General features: G+C 41.3%; 1 protein-coding gene across 1 annotated transcript in view; it reads left to right on the plus strand.

Moving 5' to 3' along the window:
• The window catches only part of LOC126159076 (beta-1,4-N-acetylgalactosaminyltransferase bre-4-like), a 51,105-nt gene extending 30,038 nt beyond the window's left edge, over positions 1–21,067 (plus strand). The window contains exons 2-4 of the mRNA XM_049916490.1: positions 2,074–2,312; positions 9,727–9,910; positions 18,184–21,067. Coding sequence (XP_049772447.1) covers positions 2,074–2,312; positions 9,727–9,910; positions 18,184–18,544 — 784 coding nt within the window. The 3' untranslated portion in view covers positions 18,545–21,067. The remainder of the gene's footprint in view (positions 1–2,073; positions 2,313–9,726; positions 9,911–18,183) is intronic.
• Positions 21,068–21,490: the final 423 nt, after the last annotated feature.

Genomic DNA, 21,490 nt, shown 5'->3' on the forward strand with positions numbered 1-21,490 from the left:
TGTGTCAGACCCACCATACTTGCTCCGGACACTGCGAGAGGGCTGTACAAGCAATGATCAAACGCACAGCACAGCACAGCGGACACACCAGGAACCGCGGTGTTGGCCGTCGAATGGCGCTAGCTGCGCAGCATTTGTGCACCGCCGCCGTCAGTGTCAGCCAGTTTGCCGTGGCATACGGAGCTCCATCGCAGTCTTTAACACTGGTAGCATGCCGCGACAGCGTGGACGTGAACCGTATGTGCAGTTGACGGACTTTGAGTGAGGGCGTATAGTGGGCATGCGGGAGGCCGGGAGGACGTACCGCCGAATTGCTCAACACGTGGGGCGTGAGGTCTCCACAGTACATCGATGTTGTCGCCAGTGGTCGGCGGAAGGTGCACGTGCCCGTCGACCTGGGACCGGACCGCAGCGACGCACGGATGCACGCCAAGACCGTAGGATCCTACGCAGTGCCGTAGGGGACCGCACCGCCACTTCCCAGCAAATTAGGGACACTGTTGCTCCTGGGGTATCGGCGAGGACCATTCGCAACCGTCTCCATGGAGCTGGGCTACGGTCCCTCACACCGTTAGGCCGTCTTCCGCTCACGCCCCAACATCGTACAGCCCGCCTCCAGTGGTGTCGCGACAGGCGTGAATGGAGGGACGAATGGAGACGTGTCGTCTTCAGCGATGAGAGTCGCTTCTGCCTTGGTGCCAATGATGGTCGTATGCGTGTTTGGCGCCGTGCAGGTGAGCGCCACAATCAGGACTGCATACGACCGAGGCACACAGGGCCAACACCCGGCATCATGGTGTGGGGAGCGATCTCCTACACTGGCCGTACACCACTGGTGATCGTCGAGGGGACACTGAATAGTGCACGGTACATCCAAACCGTCATCGAACCCATCGTTCTACCATTCCTAGACCGGCAAGGGAACTTACTGTTCCAACAGGACAATGCACGTCCGCATGTATCCCGTGCCACCCAACGTGCTCTAGAAGGTGGAAGTCAACTACCCTGGCCAGCAAGATCTCCGGATCTGTCCCCCATTGAGCATGTTTGGGACTGGATGAAGCGTCGTCTCACGCGGTCTGCACGTCCAGCACGAACGCTGGTCCAACTGAGGCGCCAGGTGGAAATGGCATGGCAAGCCGTTCCACAGGACTACATCCAGCATCTCTACGATCGTCTCCATGGGAGAATAGCAGCCTGCATTGCTGCGAAAGGTGGATATACACTGTACTAGTGCCGACATTGTGCATGCTCTGTTGCCTGTGTCTATGTGCCTGTGGTTATGTCAGTGTGATCATGTGATGTATCTGACCCCAGGAATGTGTCAATAAAGTTTCCCCTTCCTGGGACAATGAATTCACGGTGTTCTTATTTCAATTTCCAGGAGTGTATATAGGACAAACACTGCGAACAGTGGAAGAACGTTGCACCGAACATCAACGTTGTACTCGCCTTTTGCAACCTAGCATGTCTGCAATTGCTGAGTATTGCATTTCCACTGGACACCCAATGGAGTATGACAAGACAACAATTTTGGCCACAGCAACATCCTTTTGGGACTCCGTCATAGAAGAATCAGTGGAAATTCGCATGACAGACAGTCTTATGAACCGTTACAATGGCTACCAGCTAGATAATGCGTGGAACCCCGTCATCTCTTAAGATTTGCTCCAGAAGATGATGTCAGAGTACTCCGATGGCCGCGGCAATCGACAACGCCGAAGACAGCTGAGTTCTGCAGTTCCACCAGCGAGGGCGCTGCTGGCGGGCGGTGTGGTTTGTCTGTCAATACGATTTTGACGCATGCGCGGAATACTCGCTGCACGCTATATATTGCGGAACGGAGGGCGTCTTCCTCAGTCTTCGATGGCTCACCTGAGGATGGCTGGCAGTTGTCCAGTCGAAATATCGTGGATGGAAGCTGACGACGACCCGCTGTGAGCCCGAAATCTTTTTGAATATTTACGGGCATTGATGTTCGCGGGAACCCCATGCCCGTAAATTTTACGTGTTAGGCGCATCGTGTGTCGAAGAGAACTGGGGGACTGTCGTGTTGCAGAGGGCCCGCTGAAGGTGTCGCGCGAGTCGGCGTCGCTGGCTTCGCTGCAGGAGGGCCGCGGGGCCGGCGTGGCTGCGCGCGCTGTCTGCCGGCGGGCACTTCCGGCCGGCGGGCTGCCGCGCGCGGCACCGCGTCGCCGTCGTCGTGCCCTACCGAGACCGCGCCGCACACCTCGCGCTGCTGCTCACCAACCTGCACCCCCTGCTGCAGAAGCAGCAGCTCGACTACCGCATCGTCGTCGTCGAGCAGGCGGGTAAGCCGCCGTCCGCACAATTAATAGTTACCAGGTTTGAATTGAAAATACAGGGTGAGTCAAAAATCATCGGACACCTTCATAAGTCGGAAGATTAAGGAGAAAATTGAAATGTGATGATGGGACATAGGTTTGATGTGGGGCCGCAACTTTTGGACTGAATGTCATTCGTGGCCGCCATCTTGAAATCCGCCATTTTGGATACGAGTCGAAGTAACTTTGAAGTTTAATAACTTCTAAACTATACGAGATAGACAAAAACAAATTACACCAATCAGTTCCAGAGCTCAAGCGAGTGTTATCTGATGTGTCATACACCCCCCTTCCGATTAAAAAAAAAAGACTTGAATCCAAGATGGCGGATTTCAAGATGGCAGCTATGAATTGAATTCACTCCAAAAGTTGCGCCCCCATGTCAAACCTTTGTTCCCACAATCACATTTAAATTTTCTCTTTACTCTTCCAACTTATGAAGGATTCCAATGACTTTTGACTCGCCCTGTTTTAATATTATGTGCACACGACCACCTGATCAAATAGCGTAACACAGTGGCTTGTGGGACGGGGATGTTGAGCCTGGCCCGGATCGTTGACCGTGCTGTGGAGACATGCTGATCAGCAAGAATATTATGACCACCTACCTAATAGCCGGTGTCCACTTTTGGCGTGGATAACAATGGTGGCGTGTCGTGACGTGACGTGGAAGCAGTGAGGCCTTGGAGTCAGTTGGTACCACATCTGTGCCGCCCCCCCCCCCTACGCGCGCACGCAAAAAGCGGTATACGTCTTTGCCACCCTGGTGCCTTGCATGAGCTCCACTGGACCTGTAGATGCCCACACGAATGTTCCCCAGAGCATAATGCAACTGCTGACAGCTTTTCTCTGTCCCGCAGTACAGGTGTCTTGGAGCTGTTGCCCTGGAAGATAAGTTTCGCACCCTCCCATTGGCAAGCTGAAGAAGGTATTGGGATTAATCAGATGCTCTGGCACTGCACCGACGTCCAGTACCCGTGGTCATGTGCCCATTTAAGTCACAGTTGCCGATGTCGTGGTGTCAACGATGGCACGTGCTGTATGATGGTCGACTGTGGAGGCCCATCATTAGGAGTATTTGGTGCACTGTGTGTTCAGATACACTTGTACGTTGCTCAGCTTAAGGTCTGATGTTAGTTCTGCCAGGTTGCCTGCCCTGTTTTACCAGTCTACTCAGCCTACGATGTCTGACGTCTGTAATGAGGTGTGGCCGCCCAACTCTACAATGTGTAGACGTGGTTTCACTGTGTGTTGAAGACACTCAAAACGGCACTTCTCCAACACCTGACAGGTCATACAGTTCCTGAAATGCCCTTGCCAAATCTCTGGACCATCACAATCTGCTCTCGTCGGTGAAACTAAGACATATCACGCGTCTTGCCCATTCTACACATGGACAGCACTCTCACTGATGTGAAAGGCACACTGTGTGTGTGGGGGGGAGGCGGGTGTGGGTGTGCGTGTGCATGTGCGCAGGTGACAAGCAGTTATTCCTCGCCAGGTAACGCTACTATGTCCTGGATGGGTGTATATCAATAGTAGATCGGTGCTCATAATGTTCTGGCTAATCAGTGTATGTACACAGTAGCAGTTCATGATGGTAGGGGACCTCCATGGTATACAGTCCCATAAAGAAACTTCTAAAGAAACAGACTACTGCATATTAAGTATAAAACAAAGCACAGGGCTATAGACACGGAGATGCTGAATGAAACTAGTTCAGTTGTCAGGAGAGCACTGTGTTAAGCCTTCAGTGACTACCACAGCAGCATATTGTCAAATGATCTTTCGCAGAATTCAGCGGTATGTTTCTCGCATGCAAAGGCTGTTAGTGGCACCAAATTTGGTGTGCAGTCACTCGCAAATGAGACAGAAACTGAAATTTAGAGTATCAAAACAAAAGCTGCAATGCTTAATTCTGTTTTCAAATGTTCCTTTACAAAGTAAATCCAAGCTTTACTTCTCATACCACTGAAAATATGAGAATTGATATTAGTGTCAATACCATTGAGAACAGCTGAAATTTTTAAAATTAAGCAAAGCTCAAGGGCCTCGTGGAAAGTGTATCAGACGCTTTACTGAAATTGTATCTGAGTGAACCCTTCTTTGAGCTTTAATTTATCTTAAATCTCTCGAACAAAAAATTGTGTCCACTAGGTGCAGGAGAGAACAGGTTGCACCCACCTACAAGAGATGTAGAAGAAGTGTTCCACCAAACTACCATCCATGATTGTTGACATCAATTTGTTGTAGAACTTTACAAATATTCTGAGTTGAAATATAATGAGCTATCTTGAACTCCTTCATGCCAACCAGTGCGGACTCTGAAAGGATTGATCTTGTGAAATGCACTTTTCTCACATCATATACTGAAAGCCATGGATAAAAGCAGCCTGGTAGATGCAGTATTTCTTGACTTCTGAAAAGCATTTGAATCAGTACCACATTTATGCTTACTATCAAAAGTGTGATTGTTTGGTGTGTGAAGTGAAATTTGTGACGCGATTGAGGATTTTTTGGTAGCAAGAACATAGCAAGTTACCTTGGATGGAGAGTTATTGATAGATGTAGAGGTCGTCCGCCGCTCGTGGTCTCGCGGTAGCGTTCTCGCTTCCCGAGCACGGGGTCCCGGGTTCGATTCCCGGCGGGGTCAGGGATTTTCACCTGCCTCGAGATGACTGGGTGTTTGTGTTGTCCTCATCATTTCATCATCATCCAGGAAAGTGGCGAAATTGGACTGAGCAAAGGTTGGGAAATTGTACGGGCGCTGATAACCACGCAGTTGAGCGCCCCACAAACCAAACATCATCATCAGATGTAGAGGTAATTTTGGGTGTGCCACAGGGAAGTGCATTGGGACCCTTGCTATTCATGTTACATATTAATGATCTTGCAGACAATAAAATAGTAATATCAGATGGTTTGCAGTTGATGCGGTTATCAGTAACAAAATACAGTCTGAAAACAGCTGCAAATATTTTCAGTCTGGTCTTGACAACATTTGAAAGTGGTGCACATATTGGTAACTTGCTGTAAATGTTCAGAAATATAAAATTGTACATTTCACAAAACAAAAAGTGTAATATCCTGTGACTGTAATATCAGTGAGTCACAGTTGGAATCAGCCAACTCTCACAAATATCTGGGTGTAACACTTCATAAGGATATGAAATAAAATGATCGCATAGGCTGTCATGGGTAGAGCAAGTGGTAGGCTTCCCCATGGGAGTTCACAGAGATGCTAAAGTGAACTGGCAGACCCTAGAAGGTATATGCATAGTTTCCCTAGGAACCCTACTTACAGAGTTCAGAGAACCAGCTTTAAATTATGACTCTGGGCATTTACTGTTACCCCCCTAGTATTGCTCCCATAGTGATTGTGAGAACAAAATTAGATTAATTACAGCACACAAGGAAGCATTTAAAAAATCATTGACTCTGCACTCAATATGTGAAAGGAACAGCTAAAAAATCCAATTGGTACAATGAGATGTAGCCTCTGCCATACACTTCACAGTAATTTGCAGACAAGACTTGATTTAATGCCCAAGTGACACAAGCCAGTGCTTTTGAGTGCCAAGGTAAGGAACACCCAAGTGCGAGATTTGTATGCAGTATGTATCACTGTTAGTAGCGAAACTGACACAGGAGAAAAGGTAAGAGCAGGAAAAGGGGTGAATGGGGGGGGGGGGGGGGGAGGGAGAAGTAACTTGTGTGGAAAAATGTTCTCAAACATTGCAGAGTATAGATGTGGAAGTAGATCAAATCCACACCATGGATTAACAACAATGGGTTGCTATGCCAGTGACCCTGTTTCTAGTGTTTAGTTGGTTTCCTCCAACTGTTTATAAAAGTGCTGGGCTGGTTTCCAAATTCCACCTCAGAGAATACAATAATGTCCGTGCAAACCAAGTTGCCACTGGGAGACGTGGCTGGTGGGAGCAAGCACGAAGCCATTTCCCATTTACGGTCATTCCTATCAGCCACCTCACTGATTGTGAACTTGGTTTACACAGGTGGTGTACACAGTCAAAATAATGTAACATCCAGATCAAAGTTCTTTACAATTCATGTATAGATGTACAGGGCTTGACCCTCCTTTACGTTACCTTGACAACTGTGACAACGTGTACCCACAGTTGCTTGAAACGACCAGAGATAGTTGATCACTGACATAAAATTTGTCTTTTTGAATGTTTGATAAAATGGCGTTACATGAAATGTATTCTTCAAACAACATATTATGCATTACAAATTATCACGAAAATTTTAATTATTCTGTTCCATGGGGGTGTGCTGTATGTTGTTATGAGCTTGCAACACACTCCCTGTATCTCCGTCGGAACAGGTGTCAGAAGGCCCACGACTAAATGAGGTCGCACAGTGAAAGTATATTCACACTAGTTAACACACTAGTTAACCACATTGGATTGTTATCATAGCAGCACACAGTTATCAAACTTAATCACAGTCATCAAGTGCAAATGCAAATTCACAATGTAGAGTAATTGCAAGAGTCTGTCATTGGGTTTATAGATGACATAAAACAGGACATAAGATCTGATTTGCGCACAGTACATCTTTGGAGCTGTTACCTCTACTGGATCGACTACTTTCCCACACCAGTAGATATAGACGTTGCTTCAATGATTTCTGGCCACAGACAGTGGGGCTGAAATGGATTTATAAAGACTGTTGTAAGATGATGCTGTAAACATTGTTGGCTTTTTGTGACCTCACACTCAAAAGGTTCCTTGTTAGATGAGTATTGACAGGCTCAACGTTGCACACAAGATGCTATGCCTATTAAGTGATTGGAGATACAGCACTCTCTACTACATCCCCCAGTTTATAGTTATCTTCATTACACATTATATTTAATGGTTTCGTATGATCAAAAGAGTATTGAGATAGCATCTTTTATTTTAAAAGGAGGACAACTGTGCAAATCATGAGGGCATTGCAAAACATTTCTTGGTCAGTTCGTATGTACAGCATGTTTAACGAAAAGTGTCACAGATTCCTACAGGAGGTAGTATTGATCAAAACTAAATCCTCTAATGATAAGTCCAGAAACCAATACCTGTTACCTGTTAAGATGTGGGCTGTGTTGCATGCGACGAGTTACACTTTACGAAACAGATTAACAGGTTTTGTGCATCATTGATTTCTGTGCGATTAGTTACAATTTCCAATGGAGAACATTACCCTTGCACAAAGGCAATGTCCGTGGTTTATGCAGCACAGCGCACCACACAGTTTTCAACAGATTGTATGATTGTACATCACAATAATATTTTGTGGGCAGTGGATTGGTCGAGGTGGTCCACCGGCGTGGGCTTCCTGTTCACTGTACCTGAAATTGTTTGATATCTGGCCGTGGGGACATTTGAAGGCATCTGTGTAAGTCCAACCATAAACTATGTACAAACATTACAGGAGCGTGTGATGCATCCTGAATGGAACGAGATGTGTTAAAAAAAAAGGGATTTTTAATAAGAAGGGATGAAGGATGTGTTGGGAAGAGTGGTGACCACATGCAGTACTGCGTATAGTGTCTGCTTCTACATGACAGAAGGGAATGAGAGGGCAGATAGGCCCATATGTCGACTGATTTTGGTTCCTAGATATACCATTTTAGAGACTTTTCTTTCTAGTTTTGACAACTCCTTGTAGGAATATGTGACACTTTTTAAACACCCAGTGAAAGAAAAAGTGGTGTATTATTCACAAAGTGTGGACTAATCTGTGCAAAATTGCTAAGTAGTCCAAGAATTCCTGCTACTTTTAACAGGTTTGCAGTTACGAGTGTTCATCTTACTGCAATGTCACACATCACTGCTTAGCATTAAACAGACATTTCAAGGGACCAAGTCCTGTGGATAGTACAGGCCATCTCCTTCTGTAAATACCAGTCCTTTCTCTCTGAACGCAATGTAAAGATCTCACACACATGAGCTGAGAGGGCAGAGATATGAAAGTAAGAGGTAGCGAACACCTGTAGGCTGAAAAGTAAAGTAGGCATCAGTTCAGAACACACAATGTAATTTGTAGTAAATTCTGTTAATATTATGCTCTGTAGCTATTCTTTGTGATGACAGTTTCTTGAAGCACATGTTCTGTAAACAGAGCTGATTGCCCAACTGACATAAGAGAAGAGGGGTGCCGAAGTACAAAATTTGTAGACAGATTGTCACATAATTAGTAATGAAAACTGACATGGGTGAAAGTACACAATTGAACACAGGTCTGTAAACAAATGTGCAGTAAAGACCTGCCACTGAATTTGGTCGGTAAATCCCCTTCTAATTGGACTCGCATTTCACCCAGGGTCTCCTGTAACAAGAAGTAAATACTTCAGAAAATTACATGTGGTGAAATATGATTCTCAAAGTTCAAGTTGATCAAAACATACCTCAGTTATAAATGTTGTCAAAAACGACTGTGTGTGCTTTCAGATATAGCCACTGAAAGGGATATCATGAAGGCAGTGAATTTAGCGTCTACTTCAAAAAGATTTTTCTAAATTAAAGAGTAAAAGATTTTCAATACAGTGTTCTGTCCAAGGAAAAATTGTCATTACACATACTGAACAACTGTAGGGATTCAGTATGACTTATTAATGATATTTCTCTTTTGTATCTCTCTCAAATTTGTGTTTTCCTTTGCAGCTACATACATAATAAGTTTCCAAGTCACTTCCAGGGCAAGTGATTTTATGCAATTATTAACTGTTTAGTTTTCTTCACATGTGACTTGTGAAGTAAAACAGTGTTTTATGTTCGGTATGTAAATATGAGATTAGATGATATGTTTTGAAATTTCTTTCCCACTTTTTCTGATGGAAAGCAAAAAATTTGTAAATTATGGTATTTAAATTATGGAATTATAAAAGTTCCATTACTAAAATAAAACAAAACATATGTTGTATGTTTGTTGTATGTAGCACGTTTTCATTGGAGCTAGGACAACATAAAAGGTCTAGTTCTTGCTGTTTACACTAAAAGCTTTTCTGTCACCGAAAAATGTCTATGTAGGAGAAAAAGAACGCGCGCTCTCTCTCTCTCTCTCTCTCTCTCTCTCTCTCTCTCTCTCTCACACACACACACACACACACACACACACACACACACACACACACACACACACACACACACACACACATTTAGATTTATTTATAAATATCTTACCAAGGACCAAAGGAAAGGCAACGTGTGTGTGTGTGTGTGTGTGTGTGTGTGTGTGTGTGTGTGTGTGTGTGTGTGTGTGTGTGTGGGGAGAGGGAGAGAGAGAGAGAGAGAGAGAGAGAGAGAGAGAGAGATTGCTAAGTTTTTGTGCACCATTAAGAAATTAATAATTGTGCATGGTGCTTTGTTTTCAGGAAATGGTGCCTTTAATCGTGCCATGCTGATGAACATTGGCTTTGTGGAGGCTCTCAAGCTGTATGACTTCCAGTGTTTCATCTTCCATGATGTAGACCTGCTGCCAGAGGATGACCGTAACCTGTATACATGCCCAGAGCAGCCGAGGCACATGTCTGTGGCCATTGATGTCTTCAAGTACAGGTACACCCATTGATCCCAGTTTGAGAGTTAAAGCATGGAAGGAAATAAGCATTTGGAAGACCAGTGTCTCTTTAAATATCGCAGAGCATGTATAGAATGCATTGGGGAGATTTATTGCTGCATGTTTTCATGCAAAATGACGATTCAGCAGTTGTCAATGTGCTGGTGGATGAATGGAACCCCTATCACAACCTTGTGGCCATCATGGAGTACATCACAGAGTGTGCAGTGCTGTCCATGGTGATCACGCATCTTATTAAGATCTATTTCCTGTCTTTTTTACTTTGTCCTTAGGAATGTCATGCTAGGTGCATTCAATAAGTAATGCAACTCATTCTTATTCTCAGCCAATTTTGGTTGAAAAGAAAGTGGAATTTGTTGTGGAACATGATATAATATTCCTATTTCAGCCTCTGTATTTTCATGAAGTTCCATTGGGTGCTGGCCTTCAAAATGGTGTCTGTGACAGTTGCCATTGAGCTTCTCTTGGCAGAAAACTAAAGCATCACAGATGTTTGTATGCACTTACAGAATGTCTATGGAGACCTGGCAGTGAAAAATAGGATGGTGAGACAATGAACAGGGCTTCTATCATTATTGCAACAAGGTTGTGCAAACCTGTCCGATCTCCTGCATGCTGACCAGCTGCACACAGGTGTGACTTCCGCAGTGTTGTAGTGTACAGACACACTCATTTGAGGTGATAGATGTATCACAACTAAAACATCTCACTCCACAGTGGATATCTCAGTTGGTAGTGCTGATACTCTTGTCCACCAGTGTGATAATTCAAAGGTGCTTGCCCACTGGGTTTCTTGCTGCCTAACAGAAGACCATAAGGAGCAACAAAAGACCATCTGTGTGGAATCAGTTGCGTGTTAAGAGGCTGATCGTGACAATTTTTTGTTGAACATTGTCACAGTGATGGAAAAATTGGTTCATCACTTAAAACCAGAAACAAAAGGCAATCCATGGTGTTGCTCCACACCACCTCTCCTCTGAATAAAAAGTTCAAAGCTGCACACCCTCAGCTGGTAAAGTCATGGTGACTGTCTTCATGGGACACTTCATGTTTGATATTGTCCCTCATGATGCATCAACTTGTAAGTGTACTGTGCTACCCCCAGGAAATTAAAGAAACGACTCATCAAGTTGGTCATCACAAAAATACAAATTAACTTCTCCTTCTCCATGACAACACAAAGCTTCACCAAAGTCTGCACACGCTAGAGGAGCTCACAAAACTTCATTGGAGTGTTCTTCCTCATCCACCCTTCAGTCAAAATTTCGCACTTTGGCCCATGAAGGGAAACAGTATGTGGATGATGGGGAGGTTATTGATGCAGCAAGATATTTGCTCCGACACTGAACAGTAGAGTGGAACCATGTTGGCATAGAGGCTCTCCCAGTAAGGTGATGTGAGGCCATCACATTAAATGGAGATTACGTTGAAAAAGAGGGTTTTGTAACCAACAGAGTGGGGAATAATGTGGTACATAGGAATCCTGAATGAAACCAACCTGCTTTCAGACTCATTTCTTATTGAACACCCCTCATACTAAAAGGGGCCAATCAAATGAAAATGACACATATGGAAAAAGTAAGTAAACTGTTCATTATTTAAAAACTAATGGTCATAAGTGGTAATATATTTATCGCACTGTGCCTTCATTGAAAAATGTTTGTGGTGCCTACATATCTGTGACCTTGTACCCAGGCATGCACATCTTCGCCCAAAGCAAATCAATGGCCACAAATGAGTTTCTTTTAGGACTCCAAAATTATGGAAATTGCATGGGGGACAGTTTGGGCTTTGTTGAGGATGTGTAGAAGTTTGCTGCCCACATGTTGCCAAGGTTGTTCAAAGTATGCTGCAAAAGTTTCATGGGGAAGCCATTACACATTGTTTATTTTCTCATTTTTAGAGCTCTGAAGAAAGACTTTTGTGACCATTGACTTGCTTCAGAGGAAGAGGTGCACGTCAGGCTACCATCATAAGTCCATAGATAACTGCAAATATTTTTCCATGAAGCCATTGACCAGCTTGTCTCACAGTGGAATAAATGTATCAACAGTTAGGTTGATTACTTTTGAAATAATAAATAGTTTACTTACTTTTTCTATCTGTCTCGCTTTCATTTGACTGCCCCTTCTTCTTCTTCTTCTTCTTCTACTACTACTACTACTACTACTACTACTCCTCTTGATAAGGTCCTGCTGCTGCTTTTCTTACTTCTAAATTTTCTAATAGGTGTTGTGTACTAGAGACATATCTTAACAGTTTAGCAATCTACCTGCAGTTCAGGGTTGGGAGTTTTCATCCCTGTTGTCAGAAAATGGGAACAGTTAACTGAGACTTGCGCCAGTGACAAGATGCACAAGACTATACAGGTGGTTATTTCAGTTTTCATTGTGAAACAACTGTTCAAGGCAGAGAGAAGCTTCCTAAAAAATGCAGTGTTTTGAATTTACATCCATTGCTTCATCTGCCTCATTCCACTTTATACTTTTGCAATTTGCTTCTAAAAGGTACAAGGAGAATCAACAGTAATATGCAGAAAGTGACCTTTGTACACTGAGAAATACATGGAGTTTATAATAATTAATGGATTTTCTCTTCTTTTACTGAGATTGCATTTATCAGTTTCCGTGTTTGTTTGTTTTTTTTTGTGTGTGTGTGTGTGTGTGTGTGTGTGTGTGTGTGTGTGTGTGTGTGTGTGTGTGTGTTACCCATGTAAAGTTTGCAATGCAAATATTGTAGAAATGGAAACTACTACTGATGTGCGGTTTTCACAGAATGGAAGTCCAGGGCTTTTATTGCTAGCCAACAGAAATTGGTGGTGTTTGTTGCAGGACTCTAGTGTGTCATTTGAGAGAGAGATCACGTTTTGTGGTATTGTTCAAATTTATATATATTATACAGACACTCCAAGGATTTACACCATGTCCATACAAAAATGCAGCTAATGTAGTTCACTTGGACACTGTAAATTCAGAACACCCAATATAGAGGGGCCCTGCAATGTAACTTGTGGTCCAACACCACCAACTGTAGTAATCTCCACATCATCAATAGCCGTGTAAACGGTCATGTGGGGAAAGTCTTCTAAACCTCCTTTAACTGCTGTTGCATGAGTGGCTGCATGAAGACTGATACCTTCTTACCAAATTCATTACTTATATAAGCAAAAATGTTGCCTCCTTGAGCTCCTGGTTCTCGATGCATGGTTGGCAGTCAGTGTATGACATCACCTCAAAGTGAAAAATTTTCTAAGTCTGGCGCACGTCAAAATCCTGTGTTTGTTTATATAGTGGCCACGGACCGATAAGCGTACATCGAGAACCAGAGGCTCAAGGAGGCAATATTTTTGCTTATGTAAGTAATGAATTTGGTAAGAAGGTGTCAGTCTTCATGCAGCCGCTGATGCAACAGCATTGGATCACTCACACAAAAGATGCCCCGTTACAGGAAATTTAGAAGACGTTCCTGCATGATTGTTTACAAGACTATCAATGATGTGGAGATTACTACAGCTGATGGTGTTGGAGCCAAAGTTATATTGCAGGGCTCCTCCACATTTGGTGGGCGTGTACCAAATTCATATTCTCGAGGAAAGAAACCTTGTTTCACAAAGCGCCTAGCATCCAGCGTATGTTTGTCTAGTGATTATTCATATGATTCTGAAGCGCTTCCTTGTTGGTTTTTGAACACATTGTAACTAAGTTGATTTTTGAATGAAATCGTAGTGTACATGATGTCTCTGCCAGGGGAATCCCCATCGCAGTTAGAAATAAAGTACTTTCCTGCATACAAAAGGGGATGGAGCTGTAAGAGCTGAGCCGAATAAAGCCGAACGGGTGAATGCCAATCGCTGTTTGTTCATGTGGTTGACTGTGTTTACGAATTATCAGCGTTGTTAAAAATAGCAGCGAAATCCATAGATTCAGACTATCAGAGTGGAAATAAATGACCAATGGGCATAACAGGTAAGAAATATTACGTATTATCTTCTTGGTGTATCCAAGAAAATGAAATTTTGGCAGAAAATTTCTGGCTACACTAGCAAGGGCCAGTTGTACAATCCCCGACCAGCAGCTACTCAAGTTCTATTCTGGGAGTAATACTGAATACACGTTGTACAAACACGTAACCGGAAGAATAATCATGGGATAACTAAACTATTGATTATGGTAGGAGTAGCAAAGTTAACTGGAGAATAAGTTTTGACAATGCCAGGAATAGTTGCGGAATTAGTGATGACAAGACTGTTCGTTAGAACGAGGAAGGAGAAGAGACAGGGACAACACACAAATTATGGAAGACTATGATGATTCAAAATTTGTATAAAAGCTTCATACTACTACTTTTTGATCTCATGTTTGAGAAGCTGGGGCATATGAATGAAATATGAAACTATTTCCTAACATGAAGTTTTTTTCTTGTAGTAGGACTAATAGGCATTTGGTGTTGGTACTTCGTGAATTATTTTCTGTTGTGTTATAAAAATGACCATTTGTGCTAAAACATTCTTGCTTATTTGGTGCGTGTTATAACTGCTGCAATGTTAGACATGCCTATTTCATTTTATCTAGCAGACAGTGGCAAAATACATGTAATGAGATTGAGAAACCGCACCAGTCTTGGGTACTATTTATGTTAACAACTTTTGTAGTATTAGACGGTGACATTTCATTTTTTCATGCAGCAAAAAGTTTGACGAACTTTAAGGTAATAGATTCTTTCACAGAAAGGAAAGCACACTATGTAAAGCTGTAGCAAGATTAGAGAGAAAATAAATGCTAGGACGTAAGGATTGAAGAAATGTGTACTGTCTTGCTTGTCTCCTGTCTTTACTGATTTTATGTATCCTGTATTTAATTTTATGTCACACAAATCAGCAAGGTATTAGCTAATTGGCAATAAAGAATGCAGATTTTCTGAAGAGTTCTTGTACTCCCAGTTAAAAATAATCTCAAACAGTATTAATTGAGAGTTTTTTTCTTTTTTTAACAAAAAATAAAGACAGGATGTCAAACTGGTGAACTAGGAGCAAGACAGGCACCACAGGACATTTTAATTTCCACTGTCCTGAATATACTCTGATGGCATCCATTACAAAAGTTACATATTTGAATTCTACAGAGTGAAATACAGTGACATGAAATAGAAAAATGCTGTGTGAAGAGGTGTGGCACTGCATTTTGGCACACTTCAGACAAAATTACACATCTTAAATTTCCTTGAACACACACGTTTTAGGTATCAGACTCTTCAGAAAGATGTGCACTAGACAATGAACATATTTTTGAAAAGTCAATTTTTTAAAAAATTTTGTCGTCCTACCTCAAGTGCTCAAGGGAGGGGAGTGCCACTATCTAGTATTGCCTCGGTTCGGAAATATTGTAGATATTCTGGGCTGTAGTGGGGAGGTGAGTAGTCTTCATGTGACCTGTGTATACATTCAGAGATTTTGCTGTTTCCTCTTCATGTAATGCTCTCCTGTCAAATGAAAACAAAACGGATTTCTGTGACCGGGAGCTATAAAATGAATTAAAATGCATTTGCATGATTACGGGAGGCTAAAATATGTTAGTAGTTTAAGATTTTTATTTCCACCTTTCTGACAGTCAAGCATTAATCGCCTTACAGTACTAAGAACTTATTTTTGTCAGTTTGCTAAATAGATTTGACTCTTATTAATCTTTTCCACTAAGGCAGTCAATTTATTTGAAACGAAGTGTTTAATTTCACACTATTGGCTAGTTTCAACTGTTGCTGCATTTCAGGTGCACATTTTCCATCTTCTAGCACGTTTGTCATTATGCCATAATAAAAAACCAAACATGAAATAATACAGTATTGGTTCTCCAAGAAAATTTACATCTGAATCTGGACATATGGTTATGCACTTTAAACTGAATTATGCATTTTAGTATGGTTCATGAAATTACAATGCTTTTGATGGCTTGTTTCCTTTTATGACATAATGTAAGAGCTTTTAATGTTTTACATGTACGAGCATCTGGGCTTCCTGCGCCATTGTAGCTGTGCAAGCGCAGTGACGCGTTATCTGATGCTCTCTGGCGACTGCTGAAACAAACCTATTTCTAACAGGTTGCGGAAAAATATTGGGAATGGTGGTTTGAAAAGCATTATTTTCAAAGTAAATGTCCTTGCACTCGAGATGAATCATGTGCAAGTATGTATGATCAATTTCTTAAATTGCAGAGCATTTAACTCTCATTTAAAAATAAACTCTTTGAGGACGACCATTTAGAACAATTTCGAACCCAGATCAAATATTTACATCATTATTAAAAATTTTTTGGGCATGTTTGTGTGATGTATCTTAAAGTGTAACACACGCAAAAAAAGATCAATATTATATGTGGAAGCTTAGCTCCTCTTGCAGCTTTTTAATCTTTGAGACACAATATTTTATGTGGAAGCTTTGCTTTTCTTGTATCAACACTGTGTATGTAAATTTAAACCATTAACATTTATTTGTGTATTCATGCCCCTTAACAGTGATCTTGCTATTGGCTAACCACCTCAGTGTCCATGCTTTCATTCGCTGGCGAGATCACATGACACGAGCTGTGACTGGCTTACAAAAGTGCATCGCAATCTTGATTTCAATGCTTCAGAAAGTAATTTGCGGTGTTTGGTGGAATTCGAATTTATACCTTCGTAATGCGAAAATATGCAGTGTACGTGTTGCTGCATTTCAAAGATCTTTCCAAAATGTGGTCTTTTTCCCCTGTGTTTCATGTTCTAAAATGCCGGGAAATTCTACACCAGTGTATAAAACCATAACCATTCAAAGGCTTGATAAGTTTTACAATGTTGAGGAAAAGTATACTGTCACTTAACACAGAAAAAGTGTATTTTTAACTGGGAAATCTGGGGAAAAATATGGCAATTTTTTTTTTCCTTGCCCATGTATACACCCTGATTGCTGTTCATTCTTGTACAGCGCATGTTGCAAGAAATCCCAGTAAACATCAACAGTCTCGTCAATTATTTCTCAATCTTTTTAACCAGTTATGTGAAAGTAATAGTGGAACACACAGACAACACAATAGAAGAAACAAATGATGACTGAAGAGGGGCAAATTAATGTTCTTGCTGCTGTTGCAGTTGATTCACATGTTAGATCCCGTACAGTCACACGACAAAGTCGCAGTAGTCAGGCAAATAGTCTACACATTCTCCAGTGATGTAGGTTCCATCCTTATCACATCTCTCTCCATCAAGAGCTGCATGGAAACAATTATGAGAATCGTATTGAGTTCTGTACATGGACATTAACATAGGATACTCCAGGTGTGTCGTGTATCCTGTTCAGTGATGAAGCTGCATTTATCAATCATGGCCAAGTAAACCTCCGAAACATCGACTGTGCACAACCCCACTTGGCACCGTCAAGGGGAATGTCAGTGTACATGGAGTGTAAAGGTGTGGTGTGTGTTAGTGAACCATCAGTTCATGGGCTGTTTTTCATATGTGGAACACTGAATATGCCCAAGTATCACTGTCTCCTAACAGATTATCTTCTGCAGATGCTAGAAGAGGTTCCTCTTCAGACTGGCTGGCCCTTTCTTCAGATTCGATGCCTGTAGGCATTTTTTCTGTGGGGAAAACTGAAAGACTTAGTTTACAAATACATACCAACTACATCCAATGATAAGCATTGTAACGTATTACTGCAGTCTGCTCGGACATCTCCACTGAAATGCTAGTATGCGTGCAGCAGTCATTCCTTACCAGATTGTACTGCTGCTGCCGGAGGTCATTTTGAACAGAATCAGTGATAGTCGATTGTCTCATTACTGGTCGGAATCCACATAGCTAGTGTATGCTCTTGTGTTGTTTTTTAATGTGTGCTACCACAGGTATTGTACAAGTGTTAGTGTGTGAATTTTTCGAAATATGATATCTCATAAATGACTCTCACTGGAATCTTGCAACAAATGCCACTGACATTCTAATTTATCCTACTTTTAGTGTATTAATGTTGATAGTCATTATTTCATTAAAAACGTGTATGTTTGTAAAAATACATAGAAAATGTATTTTTTTATGCAGTCTGTTGACTGGCTAACAATACAAGCCCTTGACCACGAATTTGTTCTGTGAAAACTGCACACCAATAGCGCTTCCCTTTATTTTGACCTTCAGAGCCATTCTCAGGGGCTCGTTTTTCCTTTATACTTTGCTACGGTTTATATGCTAATGAGACTGTGATCTTGAGACAGTTACTATTTTGCAGACTACCATATGCCGACATTTTTGGAGGAGTAAGTGCCATGACACGGGAGCAGTTCCAGAAAGTGAATGGCTTCAGCAACATGTTCTGGGGCTGGGGTGGTGAAGATGATGACATGTCGAATCGCATTCGTTTCCATGGGTACCATATCTCACGGTACCCAGCCAACATAGCACGCTACAAGATGCTCACACATCGAAAACAGCGTGCTAATCCTAAGCGCTACGAGTTCCTCAACACGGGTCGCCGTCGTTTTCGCACTGATGGGCTCAACAGCCTGCACTATGAATGTGAGCGGACTCTATTGTATCGCTCACACACACAGCTGCTTGTCCGCCTGCCATCGCCTACTGCACCCAGCTGATGGGCCGCCAACTTTGTGGGGCTTTGGCATGGCTGAAACTGGATACTTGGCTGTATGCCCATCAGTCATCACATGAATGAGTCAGCACTTTTCTGATACCTGCACAGCTGACTGGAAGTATTCTTGTGTAACCTCATCACATTATAACACATCACATAATATTTCATGGTACAGTCAACATGTGTATCACTGAATCAAATGGGTGCTTATTTCATTGAGTGGATATGATGGAAAACTACTGATTTTATGGGAAGGAAAAATTTGTCCCCTTCCCCTTGAATAATTTCCATCTATGAAGTTAGTTCATGTACTCGCCCGAAACTTTTGAAAAATATAATGCTACTATGTGTAATCACAATCTTTATCCCTTCATATCTTGTTCATGTTTGTTTGAATTTTTAAGCTTGTGCAACATTCTGAAATTTCATATAGTCTATGGGGAATGTTATTAACGAACAATATTGCCCCAAATTTGACTTTTACGGTGGTTCTAAAATATCCAGCTTTTTAAATCAAACTAAGAAGAAGTCATCAGGTTATTTATGTTACAATAATAGTCTCTTAAGCTATTGGGTTGTGCGGATTTTGAGTTTAAATGAAATAACTCTATAGCTTTCTACTTTGTGTCTATTGCAGTGCAATAGTGTGCCGAGGATGTTCACCACAAAAAATAGTGCTTCGTATTCTGTCAGATGAACATGTAATGGATAAGCTATTGAATTCATGAGACTGCCATACCTCGCAGTTGTTAGTAAAACATTGTTAACTGCCTCATTTATACTGCATGGTGCTATAGTCTCATCAGTGATAAACCTCTGGACTGGTGTTGTTGAGACAGGTTGTGGTCAGTTGTAATGTGTCGCATAGTGGTGCTGAATTTGTCGCCAAATTTTCTGTGTACCAAAAAAACTGTTATAGTTTTTCAATTGATTATGTGTAGTAATATTAGCATCGACCAGTGAGTAGCACAGATACAGAAACAGGAAGTAATATTATTGCTTTTGTGTATGTAACTCCTACATGAAGGATTGCTCTTTTGCAGCTGGCCTGTAAGAGCAAGTTTGAAGACATTAGAGTTTAGTCAAAGTTCTTGAGAACGGTTCAGGAACTGAGATGAGATGAGAATCTCCACTGTGTCAGCTTAAGAGTATGATTGTGTAATATAAAGGTTTTGCTAATATTTTCAGTTAGTGTAGTGTGGAAGTGCTGTTTAATCTGCAACTGTTTATTGTCAGTGTGAATATATGTGCCTTACAATTGTATGTTGATTCTGGCAGTTTACACATTCCAAATCAGTTCTGCACAAAATATGAAAAACTATAGATATTAATATGATTTTCTTGTTAGAGCATAATTGCTACCCTCCATAACCTAAAGAAGATTGGTCTGTGAAACTGCTGAGAATATAATTGTTAGGTAATGTTGATGTAATTGCAATGCAGGCAGTATGTAACAAAGCATGTGCAAATATTTGTGGTAGAATGTATGTAGTTGAATTTCAAAAACTAGTCGGAGTGATTGAATGGTACATATCATTTCTGTTGCTTGTTCTACAGATTTTCTTTCTTGTGTGTGTTGTCCATCTATATTCCTATTCAATTGAGTATCCCATTGGGACCAGTTCATTGTTTTTGTTGTTAAAATGTTACAAAATTTGTCATCTAATTATTATAAAAAAAATTAGAGGCCTGCATATTCTTGTGATTTTTGTGATATTTTATTTTTATGTGATGGTAAATATCTGTGATTAATAGTGGTTAGGGAGATAGAACAGTTAGAAATTTTTTCTAAGAATTTTATGTGTGAAACTCTATTGTTAGTCAGATGAATAGCGTGTGGTATCAAAATTATGAAGTTTACTTACAATAAACAATTAAGAAGCAGGAAAGATTTTCTTCTGAAAGTGAGGAGCTTACATATTTACACGTGTTCCAGATAAAATAATTGTTTCATAAGTAACAGGGATATTTTGTCAATAAATTTTAATTTTAATTGGAATAATATCAGAACTATTTTTTTAAAGGTGTTGATAGTAGGCATTTGACATCTGTAAAAAGTTGATACTGAAGTTGTATGACATGTTTGAGAATTCGTCAAGAGATTAAGTACAGGAGGCTGGAAGAATGAGAAATCCAGCTTCTGTGTGAATGAGTTGTAGAAAGCTAAACATTGTCTCATATAACTTTCCTCACTACTCATTCGGTACGCAGGATGATGTGCTGAACTTCCCTTGTAGTCAGAGCAGAAAAGTAAACACAAAATTATTGGCCCAAAAATATTTATATCTTGTAAATTGGTCTTCTGATTTGTGGCAAATTATTTCTTAGAGGAAATAAAATAGAAACATACTACAATATTATGTAAGAAAAACAATTCTTCACTCATGTCATTGAAATAAATTCATATTTATGAGCCTTAAAAGTAAAATTGTTAACATGACCCTATGCTATTGCAGATTCCAGCTCTCTCTCTCTCTCTCTCTCTCTCTCTCTCTCTCTCTCTCTCTCTCTCTCTCTCTCTCTCTGTACAGGGATCACATGAATGGTGAATAATTTGAAACAGATCAACAATCAATGAACTATTAATAAAAGGAAGCAACTGCTATAAACGTGAAACTGCTCTTCTCCCAGTTGTGCATTATTCAGTTAATGTTTACACAGGATATACATACCACTTACTAGGCTCTCTTTTTTTTAGTAAATAGAGAACTATAAAAATTGCAGCAGACAGCAGTAGAGGGGGGAAAAACTTTGAACATGTCCAGTGGAAATTCTTAACAAAGTGTAACATCACAGTGAAATCCAAGCAGTCTTCCAGTTTCAAAAAGAGTGAACAGGTATGACACATCCCTTAAAAAGTAACAGGTGGTATGCAGTAATTTTTGTTTTGAATTAAATAGTCTGTTTTATGACCATACTTTCTCATTAGATTCCAATGAGAAGCATG

Source organism: Schistocerca cancellata, chromosome 2, assembly GCF_023864275.1.
Source record: "Schistocerca cancellata isolate TAMUIC-IGC-003103 chromosome 2, iqSchCanc2.1, whole genome shotgun sequence".
NCBI classification, from domain to species: domain Eukaryota; kingdom Metazoa; phylum Arthropoda; class Insecta; order Orthoptera; family Acrididae; genus Schistocerca; species Schistocerca cancellata.